This window comes from Phaethon lepturus, unplaced genomic scaffold, assembly GCF_000687285.1.
Source record: "Phaethon lepturus isolate BGI_N335 unplaced genomic scaffold, ASM68728v1 scaffold12336, whole genome shotgun sequence".
Lineage (NCBI taxonomy): Eukaryota > Metazoa > Chordata > Aves > Phaethontiformes > Phaethontidae > Phaethon > Phaethon lepturus.
The window spans coordinates 4,474-24,712 of record NW_010545614.1 but is presented as its reverse complement, the minus strand read 5'-3'; the positions used below and the strand labels follow the sequence as shown (position 1 = coordinate 24,712).

The 20,239-nt window shown below is 36.3% G+C and overlaps 1 protein-coding gene across 1 annotated transcript in view; it reads left to right on the top strand.

Annotated features, from left to right (window-relative positions):
- Nucleotides 1–1,979: 1,979 nt before the first annotated feature.
- COL4A3BP (collagen, type IV, alpha 3 (Goodpasture antigen) binding protein) overlaps nucleotides 1,980–20,239 on the top strand; it is a gene marked incomplete at both ends in the record, with an annotated part of 21,925 nt that continues 3,665 nt past the window's right edge. The window contains 8 exons of the mRNA XM_010289021.1: nucleotides 1,980–2,087; nucleotides 2,883–3,021; nucleotides 3,978–4,061; nucleotides 9,731–9,888; nucleotides 15,361–15,453; nucleotides 16,881–16,967; nucleotides 17,942–18,034; nucleotides 18,602–18,679. Coding sequence (XP_010287323.1) covers nucleotides 1,980–2,087; nucleotides 2,883–3,021; nucleotides 3,978–4,061; nucleotides 9,731–9,888; nucleotides 15,361–15,453; nucleotides 16,881–16,967; nucleotides 17,942–18,034; nucleotides 18,602–18,679 — 840 coding nt within the window. The remainder of the gene's footprint in view (nucleotides 2,088–2,882; nucleotides 3,022–3,977; nucleotides 4,062–9,730; nucleotides 9,889–15,360; nucleotides 15,454–16,880; nucleotides 16,968–17,941; nucleotides 18,035–18,601; nucleotides 18,680–20,239) is intronic.

Here is a 20,239-nt window from a genome sequence, read left to right as displayed (position 1 = left end):
CAAGTTGTGCCAGGGGTGGTTTAGACTAGATCTTAGGATAAATGTCTTTACTGAGAGAGTGGTCAAGCATTGGAACAGGCTGCCCAGGGAGGTGGTGGAGTCCCATCACTGGAAGTGTTCAAAAAATGTGTAGACGTGGCTCCTCAGGATATGGTTTAGTGGGCGTGGTGGTGTTGGGTTGATGGTTGGACTTGATGATCTTAAAGGTCTTTTCTAACCTTAAAGATTCTGTGATTATGTTATGACTTAATAAGGAAACTATGTCTTGTGTTCTATCATTTGATTCTAAGCTGTCATTAAACATAAACTTCTAATTTATGCTAGTTCAGATAAATTGCAGTATTTCTAATATTTGCTAAAGTAAGCAATGAGCTTAAGATGTGCCTTATTAAATCTTTTGAATTAACAAGTGCTCTTTTTTTAACTTGATGATCACTTAGCCTTCTTCTGCCAAGACTTTTGGATTACCTTTTTCTAATTACAGTTGCATTTCTTGGTCATATTAGTTTTTCAGCTCTGCTTCTACTTTTTGTACTCTTTTTGTTTCTCCTCTGCTTCCTCAATGCGTTCTTGTCTTCCAGCTTACTCTTTAAATGGGCCAGATAGACTTTTGGCTCTTTGTTGCTTTGTTTTGCTGGATAATCTCATTGCCATGTTCATCCAGAAATTGTGTTGACAACTGAGACTTGCATTTTTCTTTTCAGTCATGCCTTCACTTCTGTGAAACTGTGTTTCTCTGCCACTGCTCCTTTGGAACATACATACATTGCTCTGCATAACGCAGTGTTGTCCAAATCCTCCTGTTTTAACCAACACTGCAACATTTTGTCCTTTCTCCTTGCTTTTAATACCCTCAAAGTTCATTTGCGTCTTAATTTACAGCACTTGTCCTGCCTTCCCAAAGCCTCTGCAGTTTCCAAGTTTTCGATGAAAAGTAAAACAGCTAGAATTTCATTGTTTTCTTGTTTATTCTATATCTGTTTTGTCTCCCCTTCTTCCTGTACCACCTGAATTTTTATGATACTGCAGAATTTCTTATTTCTGTCAGAAGTCCTTCACAACGTTGTCACTGTCTACTTGATCAAATTCATCTGTTAACAGTATTTCAAATATTACTCTGAACCACGTATTTATTTCTTACATTCTCTTTAATGGTTTTTCTTCTCCTTTGCCATGTACAGGGTCTTTATATTAACCTCTAGGGAAATATTTTTCTTCCAGTTCCTCAGTATCTGCTTAATTTTGATTTGTGAAACTTGGTATTTATTGATCTTTTTAATGTTGTTTTAACCAAGAGATACTTTTCTTTTGGTCATTATTTAACTGGCTACTGTTACTGTAGTCTTCTTGCTTTTAGTATCACACTTTTTTATGTAGACTTTTGTTGTTCGTAAAAAAAAAAAAAAAAATTTCAGTCTAGTATAAAGAATTTTGCTAAAGAAGCCTGAAACAAGAAGAAAAACTTCACCCTTGATAGCAGTAATTATCTGTTTTTCTATAGTTTCTATTTGTTTCTTTTAAAAATAAAATAGCATTATTTGAATTATTTGACAGACTGACTGAGGCTGATTGTCTTCAAATTGAACCATGTTAATCCCCTGATTAATTGTAGAGTGCTGTAGGTTTTTGAATGCTTTGTGAAAATTGCTTGGTAGGATTACATAGACCGAAATAATGGAACATTGTCCCTTTTTTTGAACCCTTAAATATATGTTGCCTTGTTCTTTTGGGGGCACATACTATGTTGTAGATAAATAAATTTTACAGATCATTGTAATAAAAAAATAGATTCATAGTAACTTCACAGATGCTGCATCAACATCATAAATATGCAGACACAATTTGAGTTAATCCCCTGCTGCTTCCTGACAAGAAAAATGGACTGGTTTGAGGAAATTACATTAATCTCGCTTTCATGATTATTTTTTTTTTTATTAAAAGCCACAGCATTCTAGTTTTGTGTGTGGTTTGTTTTTTAGACTGAATCTGGCTATGGATCAGAGTCAAGTTTACGCCGCCATGGCTCCATGGTGTCTCTTGTTTCCGGAGCAAGTGGATACTCTGCAACATCCACCTCTTCGTTCAAGGTTAGTGAATAGAGTTTTCTTAGTATTGGTGCATAAATAACGTGTGCAACTGGAAAAGAAATAACTTACATGAAGACTCTTCATACAATTCTAGAAAAAATACAAAATATTTGTTTTATTCTAGGTGTTAGTAATTCATCATATGATGATGAATAGATCACACAGGAAGCTCACTTGTGCCTCTGTGCAGGTGTCTCTTTTAAGCTGTGGTGTCATCTTCCAATGGCAAGAAGATCAAACCTGTGGGAGCATTTATTCACCTTTCCTAGTTTAGCCCTCAGAATATTAGGGCCTCTAAATAAAAAGAAATACTGATTCTATGACCTAATAAATAAATTTTACTAATATTGATTGACAGATTATGGTTTTCCTTGTCTTGTGTATAATATCTAATACATGAACTTGGATGGACTGTACTTCTGGGAGAGCAGAAAAGGAGCAATGCAAGAAAGGGGTCTAGAGATTGGAACAGAGATGTTAAACTAAAGCTGAGTGTTTTCGGACAAACAGACATAAAGTTGGTAGTGTGTAAGATTGCATTTTTAATAAGGTTTTGTTGAATGCTCTAAAGTAGCAGATGCAGTCAAGAGGAAAAATTGAGACCAATGGACAAAATTACTATGGAACACTTGTTACCGTTTCTAACTTTAATAGTATTTAATAGCTGCTGATATGTATAATGCCCTTATTATACTTGAATTTGTTCTTCATAGCTGCAGAAATCCAATTTTTTTATGTGTTGAACTATTGCTGAGTACATAAAGCATTTCAGACTTTTTTCTCTTGTATTTTTAGAAGGGCCATAGCTTACGTGAGAAGCTTGCTGAAATGGAAACCTTTAGAGACATCTTGTGTAGACAAGTTGATACTTTACAGAAATACTTTGATGCCTGTGCAGATGCAGTTTCCAAAGATGAACTCCAGCGGGATAAAGGTAAAACTATAAGTGAAAACTCTTACCTTCATAGAATTTAGCTTTTTACGCAGTAGTAGCCCTTGAAATAGTTACTATAGCATTTGATGCCATATAAATAAAATCTGTATCTTAAATTTACTCTTTAGTATAGGGATCAATCTGAGATATTTCTGCATAAACAGTGTTAACTATTTTTACTTCAGAAGTTGGATTCCCATAAAAATCTGCTTAGTATTAACCTGTAGCTCTCAACTGTACAAAAGAAATCCTTATAAGCATTTGATGTTATAGAACAATAAGCTATGTAAGATGAATTTGAGTTAGTTTATCGCTATGTCTCTTACCTTTTATTTTGAAAAACCAATGGGATATTAGTTTTGATAGAAACAATACATTCTTTTATAAGAAGCTGCCATAATGAATGCCATAATGAATGCTTCTGAGATGTATTGGCTGGCACTAGAGCACTCAGTCCATAGTTGGGGCCCTAGGAGACTCAGGTGTGGATGTCTACATATCTCTGAATTACTTGTCTCAGAGCATAGCTTGTTGTTGTATCCATGCACTCTCCTGAGGCATTTAGTCATCCCTGGGTTTGTTCTGGCAGCCTGAAACTTTGGTAGCAAGAAAATAGTAGATAAGTACAATTCTGCTTCTTTGCAAACTTTCTGGTGCAGAAGAGTAGATAGTTGCTGAATCATGGCTCCCTGCTTATGCAGTTGTAACACCAAAATAATGTTGTTGCCGTAGAATCGAGTGCTAAACTTCAACACTAAGCAAATGTTAGTCTCTTGGTGGTTTCTGACAGTAACGTTGATAGGGGTCTTGGGTCAAAAAAAAAAAAGGTGTTCATGACTTGTAGGAAAAAATCTTAAATGCTGTTTAGTCATGAAGATTGCTCTTAATTCTTTCTTGCGCACTAAAGAATTGGAAAAGCTTTCTCACTCCTGTGACACACTCTCTCTCAAATTTAGTGGTAGAAGATGATGAAGATGATTTCCCTACGATGCGTTCCGATGGGGATTTTTTACATAACAGTAACAGCAGTAAGGAAAAACGTAAGTGTCCCAACTTTTCCCTGGAAATTCATATAAATGGTATAATGATAAGCCTGATACGAGTAGTTATGCTCTATTCTAAGCAGAAAATGGCAAGAATAATTATTTAAATGTATGTGACAGGAAATTCTTATTCATGTTATCATTCATTAGCTGCTTTTCATGATTTGCTGAGTTATTCTTAATTCACACAAATATTAATACAGTCTTGTCAAGCTGGAATTTCCTATTCTGTGTTCAAAGCCATTTTTGCTACAAAATTTTGTTGAAACAGCTGCATCATTCAGACACTGGTAACTGAGATTTTTAACAGCTAATTGCAGTTTTTATTGCAAGTGTTACCCGCTTTAGGAGTGTGGTGGAACACTATGCTTTTCCAGGTAGATATGTCCCAATATGGTTTTTCCAAGTTCTATGGCTACCTAATGGTTAAGTCAACACTCACTGATTCTCACTCATCATAATTTTAACACTTTTTAACTGCATTTTCCATTGTTATAATTAACATAATTCTATTTTTTATTCTTACCTTACATGATCTAGTTAGTGTACTTGCTGCATCTCTCGTGCAAGTCTTCCTGTGCTAGAATTATAATACTTCTGGCCTGGCAGAAGTTGTGTATGCTTTTAAAATCTGTTTGCATTCTTCTTAGACTTTCTCTTGTTTCCTGACTGAAATATTTTAGTGTTTACAGTCTCTAGATGTTGACAATTCACTTAGTCCTAAGGTATTTCTTAGACTTCGATTCACGAAACTTTGAAGTTGCCCTAGCTCCAGCTTCAAATCTGATGGAATCTCCCAAAGAAATACTCACCAAAAGTGTTTTTAAAAATGTAAACACTTTCATCAAGAATCTCTAAAATATATGGGCAAAATAAGCCTTTTCTGTTTTCTTTTTAATTGGCTATTGTCCCCATGGGTTACACCTTTCCGTGCTGTATTTAAGGACTCTTTCTAGAGTATAGCCAAAACTGTTGTGAGGAAAGGAAATGGAAGGAGCTTTCAGCATGCTTCCAGAATTCATCATACGAATAGATTTTTTTCCATTATATAAAGTGCTTGGTCTGAGGATTAATCCGATTATTTTAGCGGTTAAGTAGCATATAACTCTGAAGTTTTGAATAAATCTTTTTTGCATCTTATCACCAAAGATAAGCAAGCTTGTGATGCTCACCTGTAAGCAAGTGTACAGTTCCACTAACCCTATTGTGTATGTGAAAGGGTGGTCTATTTTTTGAGGACTTAAGTAGAACGAATTTCAGAAAACTGAAAAAGCCTCCTTTAAAAAAATGTTAAGTGAGACTTTAATTTTACTGTATAATTCATTTTGAAAGAGATGCCTTTGTCAGGCTTAATTTTTGTAGGGTCATGTAGGAGTTTCAGCTTAGTTTACCTTCAGAACACTTCTTCATGTCTGTATTCTTGTGGTGTATCTGCTGTATATGCACATATGATATTTGGAATGTCATTAGAAAATGCTATATTCTTTGTACATCTGGTCATCTTAAAACATTTAAATGTAAAGTAAGTGGCTTCATTTTTTTATCACCTGTTTAACAGGAGTTTTAAATGATACCCATATTCCTCTTGCAAAAAGTTCTGCATCAAGTCTTTGGGAACTTACATGCTAAGAAATGGCTATGTATTATGGGTACCTGTAAACTCACTCACTATAGCCCTCTAGAGAAAATAGTTTCTGCAACCCCTTGCTTTTTGCAGAACTTCTAATTCCATTATGATTCCTGATTCCATTAAATTTACTTTCCATCAATTATTTCTATGAAAAGCTTTATGCCCACTTTAGGTTTTCTGTGCCTCAGTTTGATTTCTAAGGGCTAAATCCATTAAACATTTAGCAGCTGAGTGCTGCAAAGCTTGATTACAAATGAAAAATTAGTCTCTATCCTAAAGTGGAATCGTAAGTCATAAGTGATGCAGTGGGGAAAGCAGATGTCTCGGGTTGAGACAACCATGCCCATGTACTGGGCAGAAAACTACTCAGACTGTTAATGAAAGATTTCTTTTCAGCTTCACCCTTTTCTAAAGATTCACCTCAGAGCAGCTATTAAGATTATTTGATTTCTTGAATTTCAGATTCCCTTGAAGGGAACTTCCCTTATCTAGTCCTGGAAGGACTGGAACAATGTTTTTAACTGTACCTAAGAAGTGATTGACTGTTTATTCTGGGGTTGCTCTGCAATCAGTGCTCCAGGAAGTGAGAAGCATGGGTTCAACCTCTTACTTAGCCTAATACGATAAGGAGTGTTTAAGCCTACCATTCAAACCACCAGTGCACCAATCTAATGCTCAAACCACTAGATTTAAGACTGACTTAAGAGATCATATTCACATTGTCTTTTGAAATACGTTCCCTTCTGTGCCTTTCCTGGGTGGGAGGTGAAAGCTAACATGACTATAGAGATTTGTGTACTACTCTGAAGAAGACATTTTGGATAGGGAGGCTTTTTCTTTTCTGTGTTCTCTAGGATCTTTGAGTAAAGAGCTAGGAAGAGTACTATGAATGTATTGAATTTTTTTGGTCACTTTCCAATTAAATCTGGTAAGTGAGACAATGATCATTTTTATAAAATACCAAGGGAGTTTCTGGCTGATGCATATTTATCCATTGGGATCTTATATTCTAATAATGTAGAATCTTAATCAGCAAGTGCTCCCATCCATCCACCCAGGAAAATGAGCATATTGGAGTTAAATTGTGTAAGAATAGGAAGAGTAGGTGAAGCCTACTTAAGGAACCACTTCGAAGACAGAAGGTGTTTTTGTATTGAAACTATAAAGATGGAAATGGTACAGAGGCTGAAGGAGAGAAATTTGATTTAAAATACGGTGGGATTTATGCTGGATTTTTGTGCTTCGGAGGAATAATAGTCACCAATGTATTGCTGAAATAATGGGGTTGTTCTTGGAGGAAAATTAATCATATTGATTCTACTGCTACACACAAGTTCAACAACAGTAGGTATCAAGAAATGGTTCATGCACCTGAATGTTTTTTTCACTTAGAGCTAGTTTAGTGACCTAAGATCTTAAGATGATTTAAAATGGAAAAGATAAAGGAACTTCTTTCTACTTACTGTCTTTAAAATAGTTTTCCGTTTTCACTGGAAAATGGATTTGATTAACTATGTGATGTTTGGGACATCTGGGAAAGTGTTACAAACAGAATCTTAGGAACAGGAATGGAAAACTGACCTATCCTAACAGACATGGAGGTGTGAAAGAGAAGGGCTAAAGAGCTGTTGCAGGCTAAAGTATGGTATGAAGAATCCCTGATATGAAGGACAAGAGAAAACAGATCAGACATAAAGCAAAATGCTTAAAAGACAGGATAATTGAAAATGAACCACTTGGAAAATGCTGAAATTGAAATTAAAGTAGGCGGGGAAAAAAACATCCTGCTGCTTTTTTCAGTTGGCTGCATGCAGTTTGATCACCAAGCTAGAAAAACAGTTGCAATGGCAAGGACACTTTCCTGTTAGCCTTTACCTTGAACCATATAGATCTCCTGATGTCAGATTTCATTTTGAAACACTCAGTCTTGTAGCTGACATGAAAAAAAAAAAAAAGCATAAAGAATGAATAGGGAAGATGTGTGGGCTCTCCAAATAGAAAATCTCCTGACAAATACTTCTGTTGTGCTGAAGCTCAACTGTTACTGACACAGGGCTTGAAGTCATCTTCTGACATGTTCCAGGAAGACAAATGTCTCCTGTGATTAGGAATGACTCAAAATACTCCCGTCCATTGTAAGGAAACTCTTGAGTGACCATCTTTTCAAAGAAACAGGTTCTGCATCTTCCTGCAACAAGTCCTTTTTGTGCAGAATTATAATGTCTGAAAGGAACTGTGGACACTGACTTTAAAACTGCAAGCTCTGCATGTGTCACTGCTGCTTTGAGATTAGTCGTTAATGAATGACTTAGAATATATGATGACTGAAACAGTATGTAAGTATTAATGAGCTGTAACTGAGACCTAAAGATATCCAGGAACAAAAGCTGGCTTTTTTCCAGGAAAGGAGGCTGTTGCTGCATGCCCCTTACAATCTACCACAGAGATTTCTGAAATGATTTTACAGTGTTGCAGCCAGTAGTAGTTTGTTCAGCATGTCTAGCAAGTTGCATAATTGAGAGAAAAATCACATCCATAAGCATTATAGCTGTGCTGCCAAGCCTGCACATGAACAGAGTCTACACTAACAGGACAAATTATTAGTATAAACTGTATTTTTCAGTCATGAAGTGTTACGAGCAAAGCTCTTGTGTAATTTTCATTATTCTCAGTGAATCCACTGCATTGCCTCCTCGCCAGCTTACACCACTTTCAGTCTCAGCCTCCTCCGTGTTCCCTCTGCAGCTGTTAAAGGGAGGGAGAGCTGCTGTGCTTGTTATTGTTTCTGAAACAGATTTTTTTCTCTTGCTTTCTTTTTTTCTCCAGCCCCTGCCATCTTTACCTTTTAGGAGTGTTCTTGATTAACAGGAAGCAAAAAACAAGCTGTACTCTATCATAGTATGTATGTTTATTGAGGTATTTGAACTAGTGTGTAGTCTGTAATTATCTGTTGGAAAAGATAGTTTGATTCCTCCTGAAAGGAGGGCATATAAAGCCTCTGGAAACTTAAACCATTGCTTAAGATCATGTGATGATTGCTTTCTGTTCCTGAAGTGTAGCTACTGTGCTTTACCATTAGAGAACAGCAATTGCATTTCTCTGCCCTACAAGAACTGAACTGCTTGAAAGCTCTGCTTTGCCCTTGTGGATAGATACTGGATAAACTTACACAAATATTTATTTGTAGTTTTTAAAGCATAACAGTGGCATGCTGGCAAACTGATAGACTGGGGAGGGAAGCGATATCCAGCTAGGTGAGAAGTCATTAGCTTGCCCCATGGCATAGCAGGAGTTACTTTAAGTTGCTGGGCTCAGTCAGCTTCAACATGGGTGTTACTTGTGCCTTCTAATATTTTCTGACATTAATGTGTAGTGTTTGGTTTGTTATTATGTCAACCTACATATGAGTTTGACATATAATAGGTACTTTTTTGTCACATATTTTAAGTGACTTGTTTAAATAGCCTTAGCAACAGATGGCTTGGTTGACAGCATGAAGTAGTTGTTGCAACTGCAAAACCCACAGTACTTGGATAATTCAACACATTTGATACTTTTATCTTATATCATACCTTTTTACTTTGTTTTTAAGTCTATAATTACCTGCTTAAAGCAACCTTGAATATTATGTTTTGGGCTTGATTGCATTTTGAAATTGTTCCTTTCTTAGTGCTGTATCAGATACGTTTTAAGGTTTCTCTAATTGGGCCTCACTTCAAGCTGTCAAATTGCTATTGTTACAAAGTATTACCACTCCCTCCACCCACATGATTTGCAGGGTGCAGAGTAATACAGCATTACAAGCAGACTTGAAACACAGTATAGCAAGATGAAGCTGAAGAGATGAGTTGCTCCTTCTGAATCTCTTTCCTTATCATGTGGATAAGCTGAAAATTATTAGGACTTTTGATTTTTATTTTTAAGTTATCTTTCTAGCTAATCTGTTGTCTTCAAACAGTTGTAATATAAACATACATGTGAAATTCTTGTTTGAGTTAAAGGCAGCTATCAGTGAATGATTCATGTTTGGTTGTAGTGTTTCCACATGTGACACCCAAAGGAATTAATGGCATAGACTTTAAAGGAGAAGCTATAACTTTCAAGGCAACTACTGCTGGAATCCTTGCTACACTCTCTCATTGTATTGAACTCATGGTAAAACGTGAAGAAAGCTGGCAAAAAAGGCTAGATAAGGTAAGATCATTTTCCTTTTACTTTTATTGAAAAAAAAAGTTTCTTTAGCTTGAAATTGACGTTTCAAATGAGCTGTTCTTAACTTTTTTATTACAGATAGTATTCCTATATTTTTAATATCTATAGAGAACCTGACAGTATTCCATAGTAACAAGGGTATTGCTTGCAGCCTTCTAAAAGAGACCTAATTATCCATACTTGCAAAATGATGTGCAAATCCCTGAAATACTGTAATTGTGATAAGAGATGGTGACAATACTGAGGAGAACAACCAGTTCTAACTTTAAATGTCTCTTTAAGATTATTTCTCTTTCATTTAGGAGATTGACGAAATTAAGCCATGTGTTATACTATTGGTTAAATTTTTTAGGTGTGTGTGGTACTAAAATGTCTGTTATTCTGATGGCAGTAATAGTTCGTGCTAAGCCTACTCAACCACTATAGCAACTCAAAAGGTGCAGTGCCTTCTCATGAGATGTGTTGGAGGTGTGGCTAGGTTGTACTTCACACTTTGTTTTCTAGAATCCTGCCATCACTGGCTGGTGTCCTGTGCAGTCCTCTAGCTGCTGTTGTCTCTTGTTTTTCAATTAATGTGATTCCATGTAGTGTATATCACACTACAAATCTTAACCATATGTTTTAGTGGTACACGATTCAAAGAATGAATGTGTGTGGACAAAATACATCCATGTTTGAATCCTTGCCACTGTCTCCTGGGTTCTTTGTCCATATGTCAAAGGCCTGGCACTGTTGAACTGTATTGCAACTTTTTGTCAAAACTTAATTTGTTACTGCTTCATTTAAATAGTTGGAGAAATTACAGTAGATATAAGACTTGAAGCTTGATCATAGGGTAACCCAGGTTGGACTAGACACCTCAAGAGGTCTGTCTCTGTCCATTCTCTTGCTTAAAGGAAGGAGAGTTTGAGATAAGACTGGGTTGTTCAGGGCTTTATCAAGTCTGGTTTTAAGTCTACAAGGCCATAGTGTGCACAGCTTTTCTGGGCAGGCTGTTCTGCTGCTCAACTGTTGTTATAGTGAAGAAGTTTTCCTTATATCCAGTTGGAGTAACCCTTCTACCAGTATCTGCCCATTGTTTTTCATCCTTCTACTATACACTGCTGTGCAGAGTCTGGCTCAGTTTCTTTATGACTTCTGTGGAGGTATTGGAAGGCTACTATTAGGGCCCCTCAAAAAGCCTTCTTTTCTCTGGGCTGAGCAAACACAGTTCACTCTTGTTGATCAGACTTTGCGTAGAGCATGGATGAAGTGAATTTTTCTTGTCCCTCGGTTAGTATATGAATAATATGTTAATATAAAATTTGAATTCATTTAGTTTAGGTATTTGTCACTTTTCTCTGAACTAACTTTAAAGAACTTGTTTTTAGCTGCAAATAGTTTAACAAGTTCAAACCTAAATTTCACTTTGGGTCTCATGTAACTGACACTTTATACAGCAAGAGTAAATATGTTTTAAAGGGGCCACAAGCTTATTTGGACTTGTTTTCCCAGCAATTAAAATAGCAAAAGCTTCTAAAAACTTGGAGGTTTTAAGTTGCTCTGCTTTGGTACACTTGCAACTTTTTAAAGTCATGTTTGTCAGTTAAATTTTCTGGGGTCTACAGCACACTCATGGTAAAGTACATTTTGTGTTGTTACAATTGCTAGCCTTTTGGAAGAGGAGATTTCTATTGAACTAAATAATAGAGAATTGTGGTGGGCTAGCCTTGGCTAACAGCCAAATGCCCACCCAGCTGCTCACCATCCATCCAGCAGGACTAGGAGGAAAAATAGGGTGAGGAAGCTTACGGGTCAAGAGAAAAACAGGAAGATTGCTTACTGGTTCTTGTCATGGCAGAATGTTCTTGACTTGGGGAAAATCAATTTGTTGCTGATTTAAAATAGATCCAGTTAATGGGAAACAAAAAGTCAAACACTAAAACAGCTTTCTTCCCAAGCTCAACTTCACTCCTTCACTGCAGGACCCTCTACCCACTGCTTGCTATCCCCAGGCACTGCAGGGTGAGGAATGCAGCATTGCAGTCATTCCAAAACATTTCATTTCTGCCATTCCTTCCTCCTTGCACTTTCTACTCGCTCCAGCACAGGCACTCTCTGTAGGCAGCAATCCTCTGGGAGAAATCTGCTGCAGTATGGGTCCTCCATAGGACATGGTTCCTTCAGAAAATGTCCCTCTGCTCTGGTGTGGGGTCCTCCATGGGCTACAGTGTGGATAAGGTCTCTGTCCTGGAGCTGCTCCTCTTCCTCTTCTGGTCATTGCATCTTCCCTGTTTCCCACTTTTTTTGTTTCCCCCTTCCTTTCTCTCTGGGGTGGTTTTTTTCTCTTAAATACATTTCTGGAGAGGTGTCACACACATGGTGGATGGGCTCAGCTGTGGTGGGTCTGTTTCAGAGCTGGATAGAACCACCTCTGTTTGACACAAGGCAGCTTTTGGCCTCCTTGCACAGAGGCCACCCCTGCAGTCCCCCATGACCAACACCATGACACCTACACCCTTAAAGTTGACTGTATTCATACCTTTGCTAACACTATTCCACTTCAGTTCTAGAGCTGCTTTTGTTTTCTTTTTATTGTGTTGTTTTAGTGGTTAAACATGGCTTTACAAGAGTATCTTCTGTAACTATAGGCCTGAACAAAAAACATTGCTCTGTCACCTGATAAATAGATGTGAGAGGAGAATGGTGTTGATCTTTGTACTTTTGGTTTTCTTGAATAGACGTGTACGCTGCACTGAAAAGGAAGTACATACTGTGAGATAATAAAGTTCAGAATACCTTCTTGAAGAGATTAGTGGGGAAAATTACATGAAATTAGGCAGCTGTTTGTGTTTTAGCTGGTAGGGTTTTAGAGCTCTTATAAGTCTGTCCAGTGCCTCTAAAAGACCATCTAGCAGAGTTTAAAGGGGCAGCATCAAGTTTTTCCTTTGAGTGTCGGCAGATTCATACTGCTGGCTCTGCACTGTGCAGGTTTGTCACAAGGAAGAACAAGATCTCTGAAGGTGGCTAATATCAATGAGTGTTTTACAAGTAGCATAAGTGCCACTGTAATCCAGCTTACTTTCCTCTCCTCTCCAGCCTCCTCACTCCAGTAGCTTCAGAACTGCCTTTTACTTAACAGCAACACACAAAGGTGATTTAGTAAGAGTCCTGCTATGTCCCAAAACTATACATCCTCCATCTTCTAGAGGGCTATCTTAGCCTAAAGATGCAAGACAGATTTATGTCTCCCGAACTTGAAGCAAATGTGTTTCAAAATTATAGATGTCCTAAAAGAATTCTCATATTAAAAAGAGCTCAAGTTCAGTAGAATTTGTTGAACAGGAGGTGATCATCTTATGAAGTATCTTTCTTTATAACGGCCTTTTTTAATGTAAGAAAGGATTTTAAGTTACATTCTGAAGGTTGGAAACTATTTCTAAACCTTTGAAAACAAGAAATTGTTTTAAAAACATCTTAATTTTTAAGGAGACTGCTAAAATAATGCATTTGATTGTAATTTTAGAATTCTATACTTAGGTTTCTTTCTGTTACCAAAACAGTTAGATGGCCAGAATAAAAGCAATATGAAAACATGTAGTGTTACCTAAAGGTAACTGTAACTGTAGTTACAGCTTTGCTTTCAACCTTTCACTTTTAGCTATTAAAATCCAGAGCGTGACTTTTTATTTTTCCAGTGTAGTATATTTTTCAGTATGAGCCTCTTGAATGTATTATTTTAAAAAAATACTTTTCTTTAAAATTTTCTTAAAAATGGATAAACAAGGAAAGAATTTAATCTCTAGTATTTGGTCCATTGTTCTATTTGCAGCAAAATCCTTGTGATGATGCTTTTCGTGTTATCTTGACTGCAGAAACATTTTTCTATTCTTGTTTCCTTTGGTCTTGCTAATTGTTATTAATGAGCAAAATTATCTTCTGAACATTAAATTTTACCTTAAGATTAACACATCTAGCTTATTTTGTTCACCTTTGACAATTATAACTTAAATGTCTCATTACATTTTACCAAGTTTGAATATACCAGTAATTTTTCTGCTGTGCAGTCAGTTTCCCAATTTCTGCTTTATTTAATGTTGTTGCCAAGAGAAGCTGGCATATTTGGAGAATTGTCTTTTGACACATGTGAATTATCAGTAATTTGTGGATTGAAGTACAGAAAGTGTGGGGATTTGGGGTGAGCGCGAGGTGGCGTTGGTTGGGGGGTTTTGTTTTTCCTTCCAAGTGTTCTGGTAAAACCTCTATGCCTTCTTTTATTGAATTACTCAAGTCATGCTTTATGCATCTTCAGGACTCCCCAATTCTTTTCAAAAAAGATAAACGTGCAACATTTTGTGACATATGAGTGTTAGCAGTTACTGCCTCTTTGTGATCGTTTCAGAAGGGAAAAGCATACGTTCACAGATAAAGACAATACTGTCTTCACCTAAATGCTGCTTTCTTTTCCTAAGAATTTTCCTGTGGAAAACGATACTACTTTGTTTTACATCAAAACTGTTGATTTACTTTTCAAACTTTGCTTTAGAAACTGGAAAATGTATTCCAGACTGAACATTACTGACAAATTCCCAGTTGGTAAACTCAGCCTTTCAGTATTGCTTTGGGATTTTCCACTAAAACTTTAAAGTTCAAATTGGGTTACTGAATAATTATACTCATGTCTGAAAGTAGTCTGTGGTGTGCAGTTGTCACCTGTAAGACTTAACTTTTTTCCACCTGAAGTGATTCTGAAAGGGGACAGAGAAGCATCTTGCATACTAAAGCTAAATTCTGCAAGAATTCCATAAGTGTGTATAGCTTTTTCACTGAGACTGGCAGTATGTAGAATTTGCAGGGGACATATTATACTTAATCTGATTCTGGCATTACTACTTTTTAATTCAAAATGTACAATGATAATAGACATCAGTGGCGCTAGGTAGTCACACACCTATTATGGGAGAATGATGTTGTTAGTCTCTGCATGGAGTTTGCAAAATGATTCACGTTGATCCTGTGCCAGCTAATTATAGATAGAAGCTGACACGCTGTGACTCATTGGTATCTCACCACATTCAACAAGTTAGTTTTTTACTAGTCTTACTTTTCACTCTTTGTTATCACAGCACAAGGATCTGTGTCAAAGAGGCTTATATAAACTGTCAGTCAGATACAAAGTCTGACCCTCAATGAACCATGAATAGCTATGCTTAAACTAGATTCCAGTTTTTGCTTGCTGATCTTATTTCTCCTACATGACTTAGGTATCCTCAAGGTAGCTAGCTTCCCAAGCTTTGTGTTTATATATGCATGTATATGGGCAAACATGATGCATGCATGCAAATTAATTCAGAAAATCAGCAGCTTTGTAATTGTTACTTGGAAAAAATAATACTGGTCACTCCACTTATTGGCATGTTAGCTATTATCAGTCAATTTATTCTTACTGTGTCAAATAATAATGTAATTTTACAGGAGATAGAGAAAAGGAGAAGAATTGAAGAAGCATACAAAAATGCTGTGACAGAACTGAAGAAAAAGTCCCACTTTGGAGGGCCAGACTATGAGGTACAAATTCTGCTTTTGAAATTTTTAAAAACACTATGACTTTTAAAGATTTCTTTTTTCTCAAAGAGGGAAAGGGATGGTAAATCAAGGTGTTTGGCTTATGCAAGTGTGTTCGTGGTACTTCTATTTTTCCACCTTGGAAACTGAAACTGGATGAAGAAACTCAGTCCCTAATTTTTTGAGAATGGAAGTCTGTATTTACCTCAGGCTTCCATGTTCTGCTTTTGTCTAAAGCATTTTGCTTACTGATATTTCTGCTGATTTTTTTATTTTCCTGTACATTTGATAGTGCTTATATGCAATAGTTTTGTTCTTTCCCTTTTTAATGGCTCAGCTATATAGATAAGTAAAGCAAATATGAAAATCATGACTGCAGAGGTAGTCCTAGAATCTGAAGTTTAACTTGAATAGATTTTTAACTTGTCACTGCCATTTGAAATTTCATGTTGACAAATTCAGTCATTTTAGGTTCCTTTCATCTGTTAAATTGCATATTTCAGCAGCTTCCTCCTGAGACAGTCAAATTCTAAGACACTTAAACCACCTCCTAAAAAATAATGAAAGCTAATGTACCTATAATGCACTTCACATAATTTTTCAGAACTTGACCCCTTCATGTACATTAGTCAAACATGTTTCTGCTTACAAATCATAGCCTGAGAAACAGTTCTAATATGTTGAGATATTTAAAACATACTTGAGCTTAGGTTGTCTGTTGTGATTGCAGCATACACTTTAAAAGAAAAAGATGGATAGGGAGTTGGACTTTGTCTACTGGTTATGAACCCAGCCGCTTCTCCCAGATATCCCTTGTTGTAAAATAGTTTTTTGAAATTAGCTGGACCAGTTTGTTTTACAATAAAAAGCAGTAAATCTAATTTTCTGAAGTTAACATTTTACTTAGTAAACTCAAGTTTTTAATAGTTGACTCAACTCTACCTGCTGTTTAGCATTAAACTAAAGTTCTTTCCAAGAATTCTCAATAGAGAACCCCAGGATTTTGTCTTACGTTTCAAGCACATATCTGAAATCTGCCCTAAGGCAGTGGAATACTTGGAAGGAGTCTAACTACATAATTATGTTAATATGTGTACATTACTGACACTCTGTAAACATTTTAAGAGAAGCTATTTGTTAATTAAAACCTAAATCTGATGTCAAAGCGTATTGACACTGTTACTCAGTTTCCTGGTTTTCTTATTCTTTGTACAACTATCCCTAAATTGTAGTTAGAGGGAGTAACTTCCTTTAAGAAGTAGGGTTTTCAGAGGAATTGTAGTCTAAGAATATTGTTGAAAATATTTGAGGTCTGTAGAAAATATTTGGTTCCATCAATTATATGCATAAGTATGTATTTCAAATGTTAAACTTCAGTGGAATTCTCATGTCTCCAAAACTTTGAACTAGTTTTGTTTCTTATGCTCTAGGAGGGTCCTAATAGTCTGATTAATGAAGAAGAATTCTTTGATGCTGTTGAAGCTGCTCTCGATAGACAGGATAAAATGGAAGAACAGGTATTGATACTTGAAAAATGCCTTAATGATAGGCACTTTGTGGGAGACTTCTGTGACTTAAGCTCAGTCTTGGGGTGCTTCTCCTGAAGCTCTAGATATTTTATTCTGGCACTCAAAAGGGGGATTCACTTGGTATTTTTACAGTTAAATAAATTGTTGTTTAACATGAATTTTGAGAAGGTGACTTCACAGCTTACATAGAAAAAGATAGTATAAGTGTTAAGCTAATTGAATGTTCGTAGTTTCTAATTCCTAAGCAAGTGTCCTGTGTAAAACTTATCTTTGTATGTAACTGATGTCCTGTGCAAATAAGAATATCAAACACTGCAGCTGTTTCTCAAAAACTAATTATTGCTCTGAAGTTTCTTTTGACTCTAGCAGTGTGTCAAATAGGAAAGACATGATTCTGTTGGTGTTTTTCTTTAAAAATTCTGTAGGCTCTGCCTACTTCTCCACTCATTTCTTGAATACACTTCAGTGGCAAGGATCAAAAAGGGGTGTGATGCATGTGAGGAAATATATAGAATATGAGAACGTATAGCAGTATATAAAAGGAGAGGGAATAACAAAGTGGTGAACCCTTTGTCTTAAAAATGTTTAGGTTTATAAATATAGTGAATACAATGACTTGGTTAAGATCCAAAAGACTTTCTGGTGGACATACAGTACCCAACAAAGTTTACCTATGTTGGGATCTCTTAGCAGAGAGTAAAAGTTTTGAGTGACTGTTGTACTACTACATGGATCTTTAATGCTGCCAATCTCTTTTCCTTAACTCAGAAATACACTTCGAAGTATAGATTAAATCAATCTTCAGACCTATTCACTTACTGAGAATTCCAGCAGGATGATAGCTTCATGCCTGTCATGGACAGCATTAGTTGAGGCCACTAAGTAGATTGAAGATGACTCACTCTTTTCATAGTCCACCCAGTAGCAGCTGACTACTAGTAATTAAACCTATTTTGTTGCAGTCCCAAAGTGAAAAGGTCAGATTACACTGGCCAACACCCTTACCTTCTGGAGATGCGTATTCTGCTGTGGGGACTCATCGATTTGTCCAAAAGGTAAGATAGTCTCATGATCTCCTATGTATATGATGACCTATGATATTTCTGTGTAATATTTTGTATAGTTAGATGAGATTTTTTTTTAGGTGTTTCTAGTAACTTTCAATGGCTTTATTTTCAAATGAAATAGCTGGAATTGGAGGAGGACTGTTTTCTGTCTTGACTCAAAAAATACTGATTTGAGTATCTATTTAGAATACCCTTGACTTGTATCAAGCTTGTCAGATAACAAAGGAGAAATCCCAGCTTGCTAACCTCAGTGTTTTTAACATACCTTCACCAAAATTCATTGAATTTATTTTATAAAAAAAAAAAAAATCCAGTGTCTTGTATCAGGACCAGTTGACTTTTTTAGTGTTATTGGAAACACTGTGTTCCTCTCAGGGCTATGCTGGGAGTGTAATATGTAATAGGTGCATGAAATCAGCATTTGCTGCTGTGCTTGCTGCTTATGGTGCTTTTGTTTTCCTTTTCTTCATTATCTTGTGCTTGCAAGTTGGTACTGAATGCTCTGTTGTGCCTTTGTTCTGATTACTTGGTTTTTTCTTTGTCTGTCTCTGGTAGCCCTATAGTCGCTCTTCCTCCATGTCTTCCATTGATCTAGTCAGTGCCTCTGATGATGTTCACAGATTCAGCGCCCAGGTACTGTATTAATGTGTAGAGTGGGGGTTGCATATCTTTGCTGTATTTCATCCTCTTCTCTAGAACCTGGGTTTTTGTTACAGAAATCACTGCTTGCTTTAAACTAGTATGTTGAGACAAACAAAGGAGTTCTCTATTTCTGCGCTAAATGATTGTCTTTTTACATTCTGCTTGCATGCATATCACTTGTGCAGAGGCCCAAATCTTGTGAAACTGTTGGATTTAATTCAGCATCTTTAATAAAAAAGCCTATAATTTGAAAATTTTGTAATTCTGATTATAATAAAAGTAGAACAATACTACTGTGTGGGCTGGAGATGGTCTTGGCTTCAAATTGAATAGTTTTTCTTGCTTTTCAATCAAAGGTTTTATTTTTGTCTTTAACTTTTGTTTGTAATGACATTAAGATACTAAATGTTAAGGTTTATTACCATTTTTTACCTCTACAACTAGTTTTATTACAGAAAGGTCATAAAGTGTGTTGTTGACAAACAAGCTTGGGGGTATGAGAATTTTTACTGAAGAGTAAATATTCACTTACCCTTCAAAAAATGTCTGACATCCTGAATATGTCAATGTATTCATAGTAACATTCTAGTAAAGTACAAAATTACCCTGGGTGCTTGCTCTGGAGATCATAGTTTACAGTAGAATTAGACGGGTGAGTTCATGTGTTTGTTCTTTAGTCTCAAAAAAAATTGTTCAGACACGGCATTCATGCCATTAGTTTCCTTCTGCTGTGGTCCGTATGTGATTGTGAATATGGCTTCTTTCTGGGTCTATTATTTTGGAATTTTTTTGAAATTTTTAACTAACACTGCAAACAATCTGCTCTTGCAAATAGAAGGAATGGGTTTTCTTTTGATTAACAGATCCTGGAATTGTACCACCTGCAGACCTTACTACCAGCTTTATGGCCAGGTCCCTAACACTTAAGGACTTGCTTATTGGATGGAAATCCCACCACTTGCCTTGACCTTTTGCAGTCAATTAAATTCTGAAATTTGAACTTACTGCAAGGGGCAAAGTATGCAGGTCACATGGCACAACACTGATAAGCTCATCTACTAGTACTCCAGTAGTCAAGTTAGTTTTTCAAGTTTTTTGTTTGGGAGGAAGGGGGAAATCAAGTAATAGAAAGTAAGTTTGATTCCAAAGATAGGAACTGGTTGTCTGTCAGGCTATGGGTACATGGGCAGTTCAATATAAGGGAAACTCACAGTTGCTAAAATAAGCAGGCCTCCTCATTTTCACCTCTTTTACGCCTGTAATAACATTTGTGCATTCATGTGATAAAGCTGAGTATCAGAGCACTAGTGTGGCTGAAAAACTAACCATTTAAAAACAAGTGTGAAGTTGACCGGGTCCTTACAATAACGCAAATTGAGGTTATGGATCTGGATCAAATGGACTGGAGTCAACCTGTTGCTCTTTTCAGCTGCTGCATGGATTATAATATGTAGAAGTTACTACTGCGTGCCTTCAAATGCAGTTTCAAGTTAATGAACTCAATGCAGAAAGGATGATCTTAATTTACAGGAAATTACTCTCTTCCCCTCT